The 15,203-nt window shown below is 57.3% G+C and overlaps 1 protein-coding gene across 3 annotated transcripts; it reads left to right on the top strand.

Annotated features, from left to right (window-relative positions):
• The first annotated feature begins 920 nt into the window (after positions 1 to 920).
• LOC111151313 (keratin, type I cytoskeletal 15) lies at positions 921 to 14,295 on the top strand. 3 transcript variants are annotated; one of them, XM_022509219.1, is made up of 9 exons: positions 921 to 1,113; positions 10,116 to 10,540; positions 11,433 to 11,515; positions 11,638 to 11,794; positions 12,274 to 12,435; positions 12,522 to 12,647; positions 12,858 to 13,078; positions 13,373 to 13,398; positions 13,925 to 14,295. In XM_022509219.1, exons 1-9 carry the CDS (start codon positions 921 to 923, stop codon positions 14,017 to 14,019), a joined length of 1,488 nt encoding a protein of 495 aa, XP_022364927.1. In that variant the 3' UTR covers positions 14,020 to 14,295. The 3 variants fall into 3 exon arrangements, with proteins under 3 accessions (XP_022364927.1, XP_022364929.1, XP_022364928.1); XM_022509220.1 differs by lacking the exon at positions 921 to 1,113 and having other exon boundaries at positions 10,037 to 10,540; XM_022509221.1 differs by lacking the exons at positions 10,116 to 10,540; positions 11,433 to 11,515; positions 11,638 to 11,794; ... (3 more) ...; positions 13,373 to 13,398; positions 13,925 to 14,295 and adding exons at positions 3,615 to 3,697; positions 3,927 to 4,083; positions 4,385 to 4,546; positions 4,661 to 4,786; positions 4,918 to 5,497 and having other exon boundaries at positions 921 to 1,352.
• Positions 14,296 to 15,203: the final 908 nt, after the last annotated feature.

Below are 15,203 nucleotides of genomic sequence, written 5' to 3'. Positions count from 1 at the left end.
CATGGGCAAGTTATTTGCCTCCTTTAGGCTCAGATCCCCCCATCATGATTTCAGTAAATCTGTGATGAATGAATGCATGATTTTGGGGTTGGAGGTTGGGGTTGTTCTGGAGGGGTGGGAGGTAAGAGGCCCCCAGTGGGGGCAGGTGGGGGCAGGCTTGAGCTTGAGGTTGCCAGGAAGTCCCTTACAGTCCAGGGACAGAAGCCTCCCTGCAGCTGTCCCCAGGAGTCTCTGGTGGCCCCAGGGCTTTGTCTGGCTCCAGCAGGGCGGGACAGCTTTGTCTCTGGAGGCCAGCGGCCAGGGCACCCTCCTCTGGGGGACTGAGAGGAAGTCAGGATGTGGGTGAATCCCCAAGGGGCAGGCTCTGAGAGGTGTAATTCCAAGTGGGGTTTAGGAATCTCCTGAATGTATTGAAGGAAAGTGTTTAACTCCAATCCCCAGAAAGGGGCTTCCAGAACAGAATTCCAGAGGGGGTCTCTGAGTGACGCGGCGTTGGAGGGAGGACAGGGTTTAGGAGCCTACTCTCTGGGGCACTTAATTCCTGGGGGGTTTCAAGCCTGGGGAGGGTGAGAATGTGAATGAGGGCGTCTCTGTGTGTGATGGGGGTGAAGAAAGGAATGAGTGCGCTAGGAGGTGAGGAGGAGTGCAGTCGGGGCTCCGGAGGAGTTGGGGTGGGGCAGTTCCCCGCAGGGCCGCGGGAAGGAAGGGCTGGAGGTAGAGCCACCAGGAACTGACCAATTGGGAGAACGCCCATATTTGTACCCAGGAGCCTGCAAATTCCTCGGGGCTCAGATATCCGCCCCTTCTCCCTCCCCTTTCCCCCGCCCGCCCCGGGCATAAAAGGCGCCAGGTGAGGCCCTCGCCATTCCTCTCGCCTACCGCTGCACCTCTGACCAGTGTCGCCCGAGTCCTCCTTCGCCATGACTTCCTACAGCTATCGCCAGTCGTCCGCCACCTCGTCCTTCGGGGGCCTGGGCGGCGGCTCCCTGCGCCTCGGGGCGGGAGGTGCCTTCCGCGCGCCCAGCATCCACGGGGGCTCGGGCGGCCGCGGCGTGTCTGTGTCCTCCGCCCGCTTCGTGTCCTCGTCCTCCGGGGGCTACGGCGGGGGCTACGGCGGGACCTTCGGCAGCAGCTTTGGGGCCCGGTCCGACGGGCTGCTGGCGGGCAATGAGAAGCTCACCATGCAGAACCTCAACGACCGCCTGGCCTCCTACCTGGACAGAGTGCGCGCCCTGGAGGAGGCCAACGGCGACCTGGAGGTGAAGATCCGGGATTGGTACCAGAAGCAGGGGTCCGGGCCGGCCCACGACTACAGCCACTACTTCAAAACCATCGAGGAGCTGCGTGACAAGGTGGGCGGCGGCCCAGCTACGGGAGGTGCACCTGTAGCGCAAACCTAGCCAGCCCCGCGGGCCAGGCGAGGCCGGAGGAGGGACCCGCGCCACCACCCGGCCGGGCCGGAGCCAGCCCGTTAGGAGGTGGGAGGGCCGCAGGGTGGGGCCGAGAGCAGGGGGCAGGTAAGGAGGGGCAGGTAAGGAGGGGCAGGACGATGGGGCAGGAAGTGGAGGTCTGGGTATCGGGAAGAGGGTGGGTTAGTGGGTGGGGTGTGCGGAGGCGGCGGGGGCGGGGCTGGTGGGTGGGGAGGCCTGGGAGATGGGGTCCGGAGGAGTGGGAGGAGGTGGGACAAGGCTGTAGGTTGCCTAGGGGCCTTGGCCGGGGGTGCAGTTGCAGCAGGGACAAGCAGGAATTTGGCCTGAGAGGAATGCAGTCCACCCCGGGCCAAACCTACCCTCTGCTGCCCCCGGCATGGGCCCGTCTGCATTCCTTTTCTCTGGTGGGGCAGCTCTGGTTTCCATCAAGCTCAGGCTGAAGCCCCTCCTGCCCCGCCCGGGCTGGGGGCGGAGGGCACCCCGTAGTTAGAAACTTCAAAGAAGAATGGGAGGGGACATATGATAATGGCCTAGGGATCTGGTAAAGGCGAGATAACACACGCAGAGCCACCCCCCCCAACCCCGTCCTTTTCGGGGTTGGGGGTGCTGGAGCCATAGGTCTAACAGGGAGCCCCTAAAGGCTTGCAGGGTGCCCGGAAGAAATGTATCAGTAACCAGCGGGACATTTTAATGATCCCACGTGCTGGGGCTCCAAACACGCAGCTCCCCACGATGTCGCCCAGTGCTCGCCAGGTGCTGGGTGCCACGCCCATGGAGCAGGTAAACCAGACCTGTGGACAAGGAGGGACAGCTAGAGTTGTAAACAACAAAATAGAATACTGCTTACACACTTTAAAAAATTGTAACCTGACAATAATACATTTTACCATGTACCTTCTTCACCCATTCTCTGTCCTTAACACACACAAAATGGAAGCAAAATTTCCTTTTTTTTTTTTTTAAGATTTTATTTATTTATTTGACAGAGACACAGCGAGAGAGGGAACACAAGCAGTGGGGGTGGGAGAGGGAGCAGCAGGCTTCCCTGCCTGGTGCAGGGAGCCAGGACCCTGGGAAGTTCAACGACTGAGAGAGCCCGGCGCCCCTTTTCTTTTCTTTTCTTTTCTTTTCTTTTCTTTTCTTTTCTTTTCTTTTCTTTTCTTTTCTTTTCTTTTCTTTTCTCTTCTTTTCTCTTCTCTTCTTTTCTCTTCTCTTCTCTTCTCTTCTCTTCTTTCTTTCTTCTTTTTTTAAGATTTATTTATTTATTTGAGAGAGAGAGAGGTGTGGGTAGGGACAGAGGGAGAGGGAGAGAGTTTCCTCAAGCAGATTCCCCTCTGAGTGTGAAGCCCTGTGCAGGGTTCCATCCCAGGACCCTGAAATCATGACCTGAGCAAAGAATCAAGAGTTGGCTGTTTAACCAACTGAACCACCCAGGTGCCCTAGCGAAACTTTCTTGAAACAATACTTACTGTGCTGTGGGTGATCTCATATTTTATATTCTGTTCAAGTTCATTAAAAAAACTATGCAAATGACCTCCCAGTACAATGACTAATGAGTCATGACTTGCTCTTTGAAAAACATAAACCCAAGTACCTTAACCAATGGCGTAAATATGGCCATCACAGCAGTGGGACTTCAGGTAGGGGTGAACTTGGACAAGGAATCCTGAGCTTCATTTCTTGCCTCTATAAAATAGGCATACCCACTGACCTGGCGTGAAAGATGAGGGGCAAAGTGCCTGGCACATAACTGATGCCCAAGAAATGGGACTTCCCTTTCCTGAGGCAGAATGTGCTTTGAATGGGGCTATGGACAAAAGTACCCCAACACTGCATCTGGTCGGCAGATCGCTAGAGACTGCCTCCTGTAAGACTATTTAGAGTTTCCCCTGGTACAGTTCTCAGACACTTTCCTCCCAGACTTACCTCCCTGTCCTCCTGCACCTGTGCCCTACTGTCGGCTCAGCGTCCCTGATGATGGTTTCTCCTGCTGCAGCTCCTGGGCCTGGACTGCTTTCAAGACCTCCCAGAGAGCTGGCCAACGGACGGCTGAGATATGGCTGGGCTTTGGTCTCTAGGGGTTAGAGGCATACTCATTTGCTCTCCTCTCTTTCCTAGGAAGAAAGGGGGTGGGCAGTGCCAGTACACTAAACTGGTGCCAACTTCCTGCCTCTTATCTTCCAGATTCTTGGTGCCACCATCGAGAACTCCAAGATTGTCCTGCAGATTGACAACGCCCGTCTGGCTGCAGATGACTTCCGAACCAAGTGAGTGTGTTTGCCTTGGTGGGTTGCTGAAGCCGGGGAAGAGAAGGAGGGGCAATCCCAGGTCCTTTGGGGGCTCAGTGCAGTGGGGGGACCAGACTCTGTCCTCACTCCTCCCAGCTGGCGTGAAGCAACTGCCCCCCATGGACTCCTGAACCCTGCGGGAGATGGGGGGAAGTCTTCAGGGGTTCAGAGGAAATGCTGCTCTGACTATATCTATTTCCTTTGAAAGGTTTGAGATGGAGCAGGCCATGCGCATGAGTGTGGAGGCTGACATCAACGGCCTGCGGCGGGTGCTGGATGAGCTGACCCTGGCCAGGACCGACCTGGAGGTACAGATCGAGAACCTGAAGGAGGAGCTGGTCTACTTGAAGAAGAACCATGAGGAGGTGGGTTTCAGGTTGGGCCATCTCTTCACCCCACCCCAGCTTCCCAGGGCTGAAGACATTTTTATCCGGTATCCTCTTGACCTTGGCCATACCTGCTGCACCATCGGTATGGCCCCGGGTGTGGAGCGGGGCTCCCAGGGCCCCAGCAGTGGATGGACTGACCACTAGTTTGTCTTGTCGGTGCTGGCTCTGAGGTCTGCACCCGAACCAGCCCCTTCCGTCTGGGGAATGGGGGAGTGATCTGGCCCAGGCCCAGCAGGCTCTGGGCTCTAACATGCCCATCTCTGCTGTGTCTTTCCAGGAAATCAGTGCCCTGAGGGGCCAGGTGGGGAGCCAGGTCAGCGTGGAGGTGGATTCCGCTCCAGGCATCGACCTTGCCAAGATCCTGGGTGACATGAGAAGCCAGTATGAGGTCATGGCTGAGAAGAACCGAAAAGATGCTGAAGTCTGGTTTATCAGCCGGGTACGCAGTGGGTAGCAGGTGTCCTTGAGGGAGGTGGCAGGGAGAGAGATCTTCATGCTCTCAGGCAGAGTTCTGCCTCAGTGCTCATTCCTTCTGCCTCCTCTCTTCTTGCAGACCGAGGAGCTGAATCGGGAGGTGGCCGGTAACACAGAGCAGCTGCAGATAAGCAAGTCGGAGGTCACGGATCTGCGGCGCACCCTCCAGGGTCTGGAGATTGAGCTGCAGTCTCACCTAAGCACGGTCCGTATGCCCAGCCCGGTGGGATGCATAATGGAGCCCGCGAAGCCTTGCACGGCCTGGGCTGTGGCTGTGCCCATGCCCTCTCTGGGAACCAGTCTCCCCTGAGTCTCTTTCCCTCTCCCTGCCCTCAGAAAGCTGCTCTGGAAAGCACGCTGGCAGAAATAGAGGCCCGCTTTGGAGTCCAGCTGGCCCAGATCCAGGCTCTAATCAGCGCCCTGGAGGCCCAGCTGAGTGAGGTGCGTGCAGACACTGAGCGCCAGAACCAGGAGTACCAGCGGCTCATGGACGTCAAGTCGCGGCTGGAGCAGGAGATCGCCACCTACCGCAGCCTGCTGGAGGGCCAGGACAACCTGCCCACCCCCAAGGCACTCTGAGTCCAGCACCTCCTGGCTTCCTGCCCTCCTGCAGAGGGGACCCCTGGGTAGGGCCATGGGAGGGGAGGGACCCTACCCCTGACTCTTCCCCCTGACCTGCCAATAAAGTTTTATGGCTTGAGGACGGTTGTTGGGTTTGTTTTTTTGGCCGTTAGAGATGGGCCAGAACTTCTTGGTCCTGTTTTGGTTTTATTTAGATCAGAGTGCACCCTGTCTGTCTCAGGGGAAGGTGGGAGGGTGCTCACCAGCAGCTACTGGTAGGGTAATTCCTGTTTGCGGAACTCTGTCTATCTGACCTGTTCTTTAAAACAGGCTTGTGAAACAAGCATTGCTCCCCCAGTCCCCGCACATTTTTGAAAGGTTTATTTATTTGAGAAAGAGAGAGTGTAGTGTGCATGACTGGGGTGGGGGTGGCAGAGGGAGAGAATCCAATCCCTAGGCGGACTCCCTGCTGAGCACGGTGCCCAGCGCAGGGCCAGGTCCCAGGACCCATGAGATCATGATCTGAGGTGAAACCAAGAATCAGAAGCTCAACAGGCTGAGCCACCCAGGCACCCCACATCGCTCCCTTTTTTATGGATGGGTAAACTAAGGGTCAGAGATTAAGTGGTTTGTTATATATGTGACTCTTCTAACATGGCAAAGGTGGGATTTGAAACTGTGGGTTTTTTTGTTTTTCCTCTTCAGATTTAGTTTTCTCTCCACTTCACTTCCTCAAGGGTTGGTATATATTTGTGTGTCTGAAAGGAATGCTTAATTGAGCACCTAGTATATACTATTTGATCAAACAACCCTAAAAGGCAGTTCAGATGAGTAGCATCTTATAGAGCAAGAAACAGTTTGAAAGAGGGTAAGTAACTTGTCAGAGGTCACACAGTGACTTAATGGCAGAGCCAGGACCAGAAACAAAGTTTCCTGATGGTGCCACCCTATACCCCAGTCTCCTGGGATTGATGCACCTTATGCCAGGTCCTTAATACCTGTCAGTTTTGCTCCATGTGAGGGTCTGGGACTGCAGTCCCCTGGGCCAGGTCCTATCAATACATTCCTCCACCTACCGAAGGAGAGCCTGGGGCTTTGTGGGTCAGAACCTGGGTGATGGGGGCAGGCCTCCCACTTAGAAAGCCGAAGAGGGTATACCTGTTGGGGTGTGTGTGTGTGTGTGTGTGCATGCACCAACACATTCATCCATCCCTGGGCAGCCCCACAGAAGCCCCTTACACCCACCAGCTCATACCTGGGCCCAGAGCCCGGAACGGGACCCAGCTGTGACCCAGACCTCCCGTACAGACCCCCAACCTGGCTTGCCTGAAGTTGGTCCCAGGCCAGCAAAGGAACCCAAGTCCCAGCTTCTCGGTCTAACTCTGCCCTTGTGTGGGTATGGTCTTGCCCCTGTGGTTTACAGTTCAGCTGCCAAGAACTGAGGCCAATTAAAGGTAAATAAGTAGTCCCATTTCCCCTTGGCTGAGAGGTTCAGGCTGAGTGGGTCTGTTAGGCCCCATGGATCTGTCTGATCCTGTTCTGGAGGAGGCCGGGGGGGAACACTGCACCCCGTGCCCCTGGAAGGTCTCTTGGAGGGGCACACGTGGCCGCCAGGTGTGCCCAGCGCTGTACCAAGGAGGCTGAGATCCAGTCGTACCCTGTGCTGAGAATCCTGAAGGAGGCGCTCTTGTTGCCAGTTTCCTGTGGGTCTTAAACTCGCTTCAGGTCACAGAACTGGGGACTCCAGAGCCCAGCTCTTCCTTTCCTCCCTGGGCCAGGAGCTCCTTCGGCCCCTCCCTAGCTATTCTGCTGTGGCGCCCACAGCCACACCCCGCCCCTGCTTAATTTTAGAGGTCTGGCTCACCCCCAGGCTGGGACTGCCCAGAGATACTTGTCCCCTGTTCGTGAAAGTCTCTGTTGTCACAGCTGAAACCCTCCCCTATACCCCAGAGGCCCCTGGAATGTGGTTGTGGGGCGGGGTCTGGGCCCCACACAGGTGGGACAGGTGACTGGGTAGCAGGTCTGGGTGTCAGGAATGAAGCCTTCCTTTGTGTGTGTGGGGGGGGAGGGAGGTGGGGGAAGGCAAGTGCTGGGACACTTGTCTGTCTCAGTTATGGAGCTGATACCAGAGGTGCCCTGTTGACAGAGAGGCTGGGATGGAGAAGAGGGAGAGGGAGGGAAGGAGAGAGAAGGGGAGAGGATTCAGGGGGCGGGTCTTTCCCTCCTTGCTCGTCCTTGTGACCTCTTCAGTTTGCAGAGCGTTTCCTGTCGGCCACAGGCATCGCTCTACCCCTTCAAGGCAAGAGGGGGGGAGGTGTTTCCATTTTCCAGATTGGTAGACTGAGGCTGAGAGTGGCAGCTGGATTACTAAGAAAGTCACATACCTAATAGAGGAGGAATTATCCAGGCCCCAGGGAGTGGGGAGTGAGGCTGGATGTCGAGGACCCTGCTGCTGTGTGTGACTGGATGCTCACTGGAACCCCCCAGTAAAACTGAGTGTTAATGGCTCCATTGTCTTTTTGTGTATTCCGGTAATACACACACTGTAATTTACCATCTCTGCCATGGTTAAGCGGACAGTTCTGTGGCCTGAAGTCCATTCACATATGGTGCCACCAGCATCGCCATGCGTGCTCAGGACGGTTTCCATCTTGTAAAACCAAAACTCTAAATCTGCTAAACAGTTAACTCCTTCTGTCATTCGGACTATCCTGAGTCCCTTATATATGTGGAAGGATGGCCCAGCGTTAAGTTGGGAACCTGGCTCGGAGAGGTAGTCACACCCAGAGAGGTGGAGTCCAGCCCAGGCTTTTCCACTGGGCTGCACATGCCATCCCAAGGAGAGAAGGCCCCGGGCACGGCACTCTGCAGTGGGCCAAGGACAGAAACTGGCACAATGTTCTGGGCGTGCTGCCTGGGGCAGGACCCTGGGCTGCAGCCTGGGCTGGAGCCAAACAGAGCTGAGTCCCCACCCTTGCCCAGCCTCCCCACCTGGGGCTAATGAGCCCAAGACCTTGAGTTCACAGGAGCTGTTTGCACTGAAAACAGGGATCTGTGACTGGGGCAGCTGCCATGCCAGATAGTGTGTGAGAGCCACCTCTCGAGGGGTGCTAGAGGGGAGTCAGGGTGCAGAAGAAGGGCTGGCTGGGGCCCAGCCCTTGCTCAGCCTGGGGTGATGGCGTGTAATCGTTCCCTTATTAATTGCTGGGGCCGTGATGTCTGCAGAGGCTTTAATGAGCTGTGGCTGATCTGAGTTTGATTATTTTTCTTTCGGAGGAAAAGACAATACCCACCCACCCACGAAACAATACCGCCCTGTCTGCGCTCAGCGCTCAGAGGCCCAGCTCATCCACCCCCACTCACCACGGCCTGCGCTCCTTCTTGTACCACCCCAGCTCAGAGGGGAACCCCAGGTCCTGAGCCCCACCATCTGCTTCCTTAGAAGATAGGGAGGCAGGAGGAGGCAGGCTGGGGGCTCTCAGGCCTCAGGTGGAAGCTGAGAGTGCCCCTTGCCACCGGAACATGCCAAGGGTTTCACAGGTAGTAACTGATGGAACCAGGATTTGAACCGGAGCCGGAGGGACTCCGGAGCTCCACGTATGTCACTGCACGTCAGCCCTGGACCAAGTATCCTTCTGATTCTCCAGATCAGCCTTGCTTCCCTCCCCAGCCCCTGGCTCCCCCAGAGCCCTGGAGCCGGGCCGGTGGGCCAGGATTTGTATATTACGTATCCCTGAAACCGGCCCCTGGTCATTCAGCTCCCCTCTCTGGCCTCAGCGTCCTTCTCCGAGAAAAGGTGTCTTCCAGTCTGCCTGCCAGGCGTCCCCGAATCCTCCCTCCCAACACTCAGGCACATAGAGCGCTCGGGGTCGGGTCCCTCCCTAGCCCCAAAGCGCTTGACGGGACAGAGTTCCTGTAGCCCTGCTCTGCAGGAACATGCCTCCCTCTGGAGAAGACAGGGGTTTTCTGGACTGTGCTCCAGTCTTATCTGCAGAGGTTTGCCCCGACGCATGTCCTAGGAGCAAGCAAAGGTTCAGGGACATGTGCGGTTGGCAGGTGGTGGGATTATCAATCAGCGCCTTGTCAGCCCTGAGCCTCCTGGCCTTTGTGAGAGTGCCAGGGCAATGGGGCTGGGGGTGGGAGGGAAGGGGAAGAGGCATGGCGGAGGAGAGTCCTGACCTGTCAGGGAAGTGACATATGTAGGCTTCTCTGATCGCCTTAGTTGGAAATTGACCCATGACTTCCCCCCCAGCTTGTCCCCAGAGGCTCTGCAAGCCTCCCCGTGCCTCCCCCAACTCATTCTCCGACACCCCCCCCACCCCAGGCCACTGCTGTCCCTGGGCCCTGCAGGCTTACTCGTGGGGTCTGAGAGTGGGACAACACAGAGAACTCTACCCAAACTGAGAGAGGGGAGCTGGCCGCCTTGGGGGGAGGGTCCTGGCCTGGTGACAGCAGAGAAGTCTGGCGAGGACAGATGGGGCCTGAGCTGCTCCACCCCTGCGGTCGGAGGCCTGGGAGCTGTGGAGTGACAAGGTGTTGCTCCCCGCTACTCTCCGTGTTCTCCCAGAGTGCGGAGATACCTGCCAGGGAAGTGTTAAAACCATGGCCCTGGGGGCAAAACACGATTCATTCTGAATCATCTCTTTTGTTTCATTGAAAAAAAAAAAAAGAAAGAGAGACTCCACATCAGCCTTGAAGAGGTGTGCAGGCAGTCCCGTTTGAACAAGGGAGTTGGCCTCCCTTTGGGGGAGGAGACGCGGTCCCACAACCCCCTCGGAGGGGTATATAAGGAGCCCCAGGCTGGGGGGTGACGGGGCAGTGCTCACTCCGCTCTCAGTCCAGCCTCCTCCTCGCCCGGCGCCTCTGTGCTTGCTAACTCACCAACCACCCAGCCATGAGCACCACATTTCTGCAGACCTCTTCCTCCACCTTTGGGGGTGGCTCTACCAGGGGGGGCCCCCTCCGGGTTGGAGGAGGCGGCTTTGGTGGGGGGAGTCTCTGTGGGGGCGGTGGAAGCCGCACTATTTCGGCTTCTTCTGCTAGGTTCGTCTCCTCGGGGTCAGGAGGGGGCTATGGGGGTGGCATGAGCTGCGGCTTCGGTGGAGGGGCTGGTAGTGGTTTTGGGGGTGGCCTTGGAGGTGGCTTTGGTGGGGGTTTTGGCGGTGGCTTTGGTGACTACAGTGGTGGCGATGGCAGCCTTCTCTCTGGCAACGAGAAGATCACTATGCAGAACCTCAACGACCGGCTGGCCTCCTACCTGGACAAGGTGCGGGCCCTGGAGGAGGCCAACACGGAGCTGGAGGTGAAGATCCGGGACTGGTACCAGAAGCAGAGCCCCAGCAGCCCGGAGCGGGACTACAGCCCCTACTTCAAGACCATTGAGGAGCTCCGAGACAAGGTGAGTCCTCAGGTGTCAGGGAGACGGGAGCAGGTGGCTGGTGCATGCCCAGGTCCGTAACATCAGCGCTCCAGCTGCCTCAAGGAAACGCTTTCCTGCCTGGGCAGTGAGTGTCGGTGTATAGCTTGGAGAGCAGGGAACGCTTTCCTGGTGGGGATCCGGCACACATCCGCTCCACCTGGCGGTGTGGGAAGATCCCGAGACTGGTCAGGACCAGGGGGTCCGAGGTGGGGGCAGTGACACACGCCAGCAGGACTCTGCATCCAGTCCCCCTTTGCTTCTTTTGTAAGAGCGGTTAAGTGTTGCCTCAGGAGCCCTGAAGGTCAAGACCACCTGCCTCACCCTTTGAGGATATCTTTGGTGCCCAAAGCAGTATTGGGGCTTAGAACACCTCGAACTCATGATGTGCTCTGCCAGCCACTTACTCACCCTTGCAGCCCACCTGGACCAGTTTCCTCAGCTGCAGCATGCCTTTCTGACCTGCCCTCTGGGGTTCTCCTGGCTGTGGGATGTTCTGTGGATCCATGGCTGTGTCCAGGTGTGCTGGAGTCCAGTGACCAGGGCAGGCTGGTGGACTATCCCTGAGAGGGCTATTGTTAGAGCCCCCTGAACCCCACCACAACCCCTCCTGGCCAGGCAGTTCCCACGGGGGAGTCTGGGCGCTCTGGATTCCTTGGTCTTTCACGGCCTGGAGCCAGGAAGGGTGGCGTGCAGGAAGACCTCATGTGGGTACTTGAGGGGCGTCTGTATCCTGTCTTGGGGAGCCTACAGGCTTCTGGGGCTGGTGTCAGTGGGGAGACTGTCGGCCAGGGGTCTGACCTGGAGCACAGGGTGGGGAGACACCAGGAAAGACAGAACACTGCTCCAGGTGCTGACTCCCTGTCTCCTGCAGATCCTGGCGGCCACCATTGACAACAACCGGGTCATCCTGGAGATCGACAACGCCCGGCTGGCGGCGGACGACTTTAGGCTCAAGTACGCTCCTGCTTCCTTTCCCCTCCTGGATACCCCGCCTCCCCACCCCCCTTCTCGGCCTTCTTTCCTTCCCGCAGCTCCAATAGCCCCTTTCTTCCTCTGGGCTCCCTCTCTCTTCCCAGGTACGAGAACGAGCTGGCCCTGCGCCAGAGCGTGGAGGCCGACATCAACGGGCTGCGCCGGGTGCTGGACGAACTGACCTTGGCCAAGACCGACCTGGAGATGCAGATTGAGGGTCTGAACGAGGAGCTGGCCTACCTGAAGAAGAACCATGAGGAGGTGAGGGTCAGCAGGGCTGCTGGAGGTGGGAGGCAGAGTGGGGCCCCGGCACCTCCTTCTAGTTAGCGGAAGAGCTTAGTGGTTCAGATATGCTCCCCTCCACCAAAGCAGGGGTCCCCATGGAGAACAAGGGGTATTATCCTTTGAGGACCCAGACCCCTTTCCTTCTCAGATCCATAGCCGGGCCAGGGGGCCAGTGTGACCTGCTGTCCTGATTTGTGTCATGAGCTCAGACAGGGGTTACACTGTCTTGAGGTCCTCCTGTAGCATCCAGCAAGGAAGAGAGGCCCTCAGAGCCAAGGGGCCCACGTGATTGAACCTCTTCACCTTCAGCAGGAAACAGAGGCTGGGGTGGGTACACAGGAATGCGAAGGGTGTGCAGTGAGTTAGGGACAAAGCCAGGATGGGCCTGTGGGAGTCCAGGCTCCCAGCTCTCCCTTCAGCCCTCTGTCCCTAAACGGGACCTGTCCACCCTGCAGGAAATGAAGGAGTACGGCAGCCAGCTGGCTGGCCAGGTCAACGTGGAGATGGACGCGGCACCAGGCGTGGACTTGACCCGCGTGCTGGCCGAGATGAGGGAGCAGTATGAGGCCATGGCGGAGAAGAACCGACGGGACGCCGAGGCCTGGTTCTTCAGCAAGGTGGGCCTGACCTCGAGGCCCCGCCCCAGCTCCCCAGGTCTCCTAGGATGCCTGTGGGCCTCACTGGTCTTGTGTGTGACCCACAGACAGAGGAGCTGAACAAGGAGGTGGCCTCCAACACAGAGATGATCCAGACCAGCAAGACGGAGATCACAGACCTGAGGCGCACGATGCAGGGGCTGGAGATCGAGCTGCAGTCCCAGCTCAGCATGGTAGGGCCACCTGCCCCCCAGCTCACCACAGCCTGCCGCAGCCTGCCCCAGTGTCACCTGGCCTTTCCCATCATCCAGGGCTGGTTAAGTCTTGGGTTCCCAAGCCCTGGCCGAGGGGGTCCCCTGTCCTCCGTTCAATGCTGGTTCACATGCTGCGACAGCTTCTTTCCTGGTCTGACAAGATGTCTGTCGATCTGCTGCCGCCCCCAGAAAGCCGGGCTGGAGGGCTCACTGGCCGAGACGGAGTGCCGCTACGCCACGCAGCTGCAGCAGATTCAGGGGCTCATCAGCAGCCTGGAGGCCCAGCTGAGCGAGCTCCGCAGTGAGATGGAGTGCCAGAACCAGGAGTACAAGACGCTGCTGGACATCAAGTCGCGGCTGGAGCAGGAGATCGCCACCTACCGCAGCCTGCTGGAGGGCCAGGACGCCAGGTGGGGGCGAGGGTGCAGGGGGGAGGGATGAGAGAGGGGCCGGCTGGTCCTCCCCGGATAGCAGTGGGACAGCGAAAAGGAAGCGGATAGGGTGTTAGTTTGATTCGGAATCTATCTGCTTGAGGGTGGCAGGTGTGTGGACAGGCTTTCAGGATGTCCCAGCCTCTAGAGAAGTCACATGTGCGGCTGGTGGTGGGGGCCGCTGGAGACGATTGCTTGGCCAGCCACTGGGGACTCCCTTCCGGAGACCCGGGCTCAAGCCCTTCTCTTACACCAGCTTCCCTTCTCTTTCAGGATGGCTGGCATTGGCGCCAGAGAAGGTAAGAAGGCTTCACGCTTCCTGTGTGGGGTGGCAAGGGGGCTGTTGAAGCCACCATTCCCCCTGGAATGGGCTGGAAGGAGAAAGATACCAAACATGTCAGTTGGGCGGGGACACGTCCATTCTACACCTCTTCCACAGGAACCCTCTATCAGCCCCAGTAAAGTGGGGGTTAAAGATTTCTTGAGAACCTTCCAGCCTGAGCAGGCTTTGTCAAAGGAATATCTTTCCAGGGCCCACCCAGGGCCCACCTTCTTGCATTTAATGCTAAGAGGCCCCCAGTCACTTCCTGTTCACTTGCAGTTAAATCCCTGGCTTTCTTGCTCACTGCGGGGCATAACTGTTGCTACCAGCTGCCTCTATGATGAGTGACTCAACACCAGACCTCCTGGCCACTCTGGAAGGATCGGCCAGTGGCCATTCTCTGGGGTGCTGTCCAGTTCTCCCTGAGCTTAGCCAGGTCCTGGCTGCCTTGGGGGAGAAAAGTGAGGGTCCCCCACTCTGAAGCTTGCTCCTTCTTCCTACAGCCTCCCTGGGAGGCAGTGGCGGCGGCAAAGTTCGCATCAATGTCGAGGAGACAGTGGACGGGAAGGTGGTTTCTTCTCGCAAGAGAGAGGTCTGAGTGCCTGGTATAGGAGAGATGTCCCTCGTCACCTCCCCGCTTCCCAGGCTGAGTGGAGGACTGGCTAGAGGGGCCAGAAGAGCAAACCCTAGTCCCTGCTTCCAGAGGGTCAAGCTCTCTTTGTTGGGTGCTTGGCATGCTCTCCCTTCCACTCCTTTCCAGCTCTCCCCATCTGCTTTTGAGCAGTGACGGGCAGGAAGCCACTGGATTGTGTAACAAGGTTGTTTGTGCCATGTGTGTCCATGCAATAAAGAATTGCTTTTCCTTTTGCAAATATCTTTGGTAGTATGTCCAGTTTTTCTTTTCTTTTTTTTTTTTAAAGATTTTATTTATTAATTTGACAGAGATCACAATTAGGCAGAGATGCAGGCAGACAGAGAGAGAGAGAGAGAGAGGAGGAAGCAGACTCCCTGCTGAGCAGAGAGCCTGATATGGGGCTCGATCCCAGGACCCTGGGATCATGACCTGAGCTGAAGGCAGAGGCTTTAACCCACTGAGCCACCCAGGCACCCCATGTCCAGTTTTTCTGTTGGGGGCCTCTGTGGGTCTAGGACCCACAGGCTGTCATCTCTTTTTACTTTGGCTTTTTCCCTGTATGGTCCTAATTCACTCTTTGGGGTGCCTAGGGCACCTAGGACCAACTCAGGCTGCACAGGTGACTTGCTGTTCTGGCTTATTCCAACCAGTGATCATGGAAGCAGGAGAGAGGGACTGTCCTCAGAACATCTTGGTGCACCCAACACTGTACTTGTCGCATTGAACAATTATTTACCAAACAATTGACTGTATAGATTGTATTGGTTCACCCTTGTGTGGGTTTGCACTCTGCTAGGCAACCCCACCTATGGGTCTTGTTTAATGTGATTGTGGGCGGTCAGGATTTATGATTCCCATCTGAGAGATGAGGAAGTCAGAGAGGTGAATGACTTTGCCAGGGGCCTCATGGATGGATAGTGAACGACAGGGCTGGGACTGGGCCCCATATCTGCATGACTCAAAGTCCACCGCTTGTTCCGGGAGCGCAGGCCTTGGCCCTTCACAGGTCATTGCCAGGACCTTCCTCCTTATTTCTGGCCCTCCCACATGTGTTCCTAGAACCTCCCTTTTTTTCCCCTCCAGGCACACCTGACCTCCAGAGTGGCTGAGCCACCTAACATCTCTGCCTCCTGCAAAGAGGGACCTTA

This window comes from Enhydra lutris, unplaced genomic scaffold (assembly GCF_002288905.1).
Source record: "Enhydra lutris kenyoni isolate GAN:26980312 unplaced genomic scaffold, ASM228890v2 scaffoldscaffold26, whole genome shotgun sequence".
In the NCBI taxonomy this organism is placed as follows: Eukaryota; Metazoa; Chordata; class Mammalia; order Carnivora; family Mustelidae; genus Enhydra; species Enhydra lutris.
This window is presented reverse-complemented; position numbering and strand designations above follow the sequence as displayed.

What these genes read in the sequence shown, in the direction of transcription:
- LOC111151313 (XM_022509219.1), top strand. Translation starts at nt 921, where the DNA reads ATGACTTCCTACAGCTATCGCCAGTCGTCCGCCACCTCGTCCTTCGGG. An exon ending in GCGGACGACTTTAGGCTCAA is followed by an intron (nt 11,516 to 11,637) that starts GTACGCTCCTGC and finishes CTCTCTTCCCAG; the next exon opens with GTACGAGAACGAGCTGGCCC. An exon ending in TGGCATTGGCGCCAGAGAAG is followed by an intron (nt 13,399 to 13,924) that starts GTAAGAAGGCTT and finishes TTCTTCCTACAG; the next exon opens with CCTCCCTGGGAGGCAGTGGC.